At 65.0% G+C, this 2,794-nt stretch overlaps 1 protein-coding gene across 1 annotated transcript in view; it reads left to right on the forward strand.

Moving 5' to 3' along the window:
• The first annotated feature begins 61 nt into the window (after positions 1-61).
• LOC121345399 (vesicular glutamate transporter 1-like) overlaps positions 62-2,794 on the forward strand; it is a 6,444-nt gene continuing 3,711 nt past the window's right edge. Inside the window, exons 1-4 of the mRNA XM_041422253.1 lie at positions 62-348; positions 1,321-1,439; positions 1,514-1,628; positions 2,671-2,758. Of these exons, the coding sequence (XP_041278187.1) occupies positions 325-348; positions 1,321-1,439; positions 1,514-1,628; positions 2,671-2,758 (346 nt within the window). The 5' untranslated portion in view covers positions 62-324. The remainder of the gene's footprint in view (positions 349-1,320; positions 1,440-1,513; positions 1,629-2,670; positions 2,759-2,794) is intronic.

Genomic DNA, 2,794 nt, shown 5'->3' on the forward strand with positions numbered 1-2,794 from the left:
AGACGGGAGAAAGAGGAGAGGGGGACACGGGGGGACACGGGGGGACACGGGGGAAGAGGGACCTGGGGGTGACACGGGGGTGACACGGGGGGGACCCGGCCCCGCTGCCCCCCGCCCCGCAGGCTCCTGGAGCGGCGGCAGGACGAGGCCGAGAGCCTGGAGCTGAGCTCGGGGGGCGGCGGGACCCCCGGGCGGGCGCGGGCGCCGGTGCTGGACTGCACGTGCTGCGGGCTGCCGCGGCGCTACGGCATCGCCGTGCTCTGCGGCATCGGCTTCTGCATCAGCTTCGGCATCCGCTGCAACCTGGGCGTGGCCGTGGTCAGCATGGTCAACCCCGCCCACGGGCAGGTGAGGGACAGGTGTGGGGTCAGCCCCACCCACGGACAGGTGAGCTCACCTGGGGGTCAACCCCGCCCACGGACAGGTGAGGGACAGGTGTGGGGTCAGCCCCACCCACGGACAGGTGAGCTCACCTGGGGGTCAACCCCGCCCACGGACAGGTGAGCTCACCTGGGGGTCAGCGGGGTCAGCCCCGCCCACGGACAGGTGAGCTCACCTGGGGGTCAGCGGGGTCAGCCCCGCCCACGGACAGGTGCAGGGGCAGGTGTCACCTGTACCCACAGACAGGTGAGCTCACCTGGGGGTCAGCGGGGTCCACCCCGCCCACGGACAGGTGAGGGACAGGTAAAAGGTCAGCCCCGCCCACGGACAGGTGAGGGACAGGTGTGGGGTCAGCGGGGTCAGCCCCGCCCACGGACAGGTGAGCTCACCTGGAGGTCAGCGGGGTCAGCCCCGCCCACGGACAGGTGAGCTCACCTGGGGGTCAGCGGGGTCAGCCCCGCCCACGGACAGGTGCAGGGGCAGGTGTCACCTGTGGGGTCACCTGTGGGGTCACCTGAAGGGTCAGGCATGGGGTTAATGGGGTCAGCTCTGGGGTCAGCTCTGGGGTCAGCAGGGTCACCTGTGGGGTCACCTGAAGGGTCAGGTATGGGGTTAATGGGGTCAGCTCTGGGGTCACCTGTGGGGTCACCTATGGGGTCAGGTATGAGGTTAATGGGGTCAGCTCTGGGGTCAGCTCTGGGGTCACCTGTGGGGTCACCTGTGGGGTCACCTGAGAGGTCAGGTATGAGGTTAATGGGGTCAGCTCTGGGGTCAGCTCTGGGGTCACCTGTGGGGTCACCTGTGGGGTCAGCGGGATCGGCTCTGGGCTGTCTGCGGGGGCCACAAACAGCTGTGGGGGCAGCACACCTGCCCAGGGCGTGCCCAGGGCGTGTCCAGGGCGTGTCCCCCGCCCCGCCGACCCGTCCCCGTCCCCCCCAGCGCGCCCAGTTCAACTGGGACCCCGAGACGGTGGGGATGATCCACGGCTCCTTCTTCTGGGGCTACATCGTCACGCAGATCCCCGGCGGCTTCATCGCCCAGAAATTCGCCGCCAACAGGTGAGGGCGGGGCCGGGGGGGGCGTGGCCGGGCCCGCAGGTGTCCCCGGGGGTCACCTGGGTGTCCCCGGGCAGGGTGTTCGGCCTGGCCATCGTGTCCACCTCGGTGCTCAACATGCTGATCCCGTCGGCCGCGCGCGCCCACGTTGGCTGCGTCATCGCCGTGCGCGTCATGCAGGGCCTGGTGGAGGTCAGCGGGGATTTTGGGAAGATTTTGGGAGAATTTGGGGTTTTCTGGGGATCCTTGGGTGGATTTAGGTGGATTTGGGGGGGTTTAGGGTGGTTCTAGGATGATTTGGGGGTTTTTGGGTGTTTGGGGCCTGCGTCATCGCCGTGCGCGTCATGCAGGGCCTGGTGGAGGTCAGCGGGGATTTTGGGGTGATTTCGGGGGAATTTGGGGGTTTTTGGGGATCCTTGGGTGGATTTAGGTGGATTTGGGTGGTTTTAGGGTGGTTCTAGGATGATTTGGGTCTTTTTGGGTGTCTGGGGCCTGCGTCATCGCCGTGTGTGTCGTGCAGGGCCTGGTCGAGGTCAGGAGCGGATTTTGGGGGAATTTCAGGGGTTTTGGGGAGTTTTCTGGGGTCATCGCCGTGCGTGTCGTGCAGGGCCTGGTCGAGGTCAGGAGAAGATTTTGGGGTGATTGTGGAGGTTTTTGGATGGTTTCAGCAGTTTTGGGGCGGTTTTTGAGTGGTTTTGGGTGGTTTTGGGTGGTTGCAGGGTGTTTTTGGGTGGATTTTGTGGGGATTTGGGGGTTTTTGGGTGTTTGGGGCCTGCATCATCACGCTGTGTGTTGTGCAGGGCCTGGTCGAGGTCAGGAGCGGATTTTGGGGGAATTTCAGGGGTTTTGGGGAGTTTTCTGGGTGTTTTGGGGGTTTGCAAGTGTCTTTGGGGCGCTCTGGGACATTTCATTTTGATTGGAGGATTTTTTAAGGAGTTTTTAGGGTGTTTTTAAGGGGTGTTGGGGTGTTTGTTTTTAAGGTGATCTTGGGGAATTTTGGGGTGGTTTTGGGTATTTTTGGGGTATTTCCGGTTGTTTCCAGGTGGCTTTCGGTGTTCAGCTGGGGAGGCTGGGGTGTGGCCATTCCCACACACCCATTGGCCAGGGCGTGGCCGGGGGGGCGTGGCCAGGCTGGGTGTGTCCCTTGGCACCCCCGCACTGCATCCATCAGGGTGTGTCTGTGTGGGCGTGTCCGGGGGGCGTGTTCAGCGCTGACCCCGCCCCTTTTCGGCAGGGCGTGACCTACCCCGCCTGTCACGGCATCTGGAGCAAGTGGGCGCCGCCCCTGGAGCGGAGCCGCCTGGCGACCACGGCCTTCTGCGGTGCGGGGGGCTCGGGGGGCTTCTGGGGGGCTTGGG

The sequence above is a fragment of the Onychostruthus taczanowskii genome, unplaced genomic scaffold (genome assembly GCF_017590055.1).
Source record: "Onychostruthus taczanowskii isolate IOZ18803 unplaced genomic scaffold, ASM1759005v1 scaffold722, whole genome shotgun sequence".
NCBI classification, from domain to species: domain Eukaryota; kingdom Metazoa; phylum Chordata; class Aves; order Passeriformes; family Passeridae; genus Onychostruthus; species Onychostruthus taczanowskii.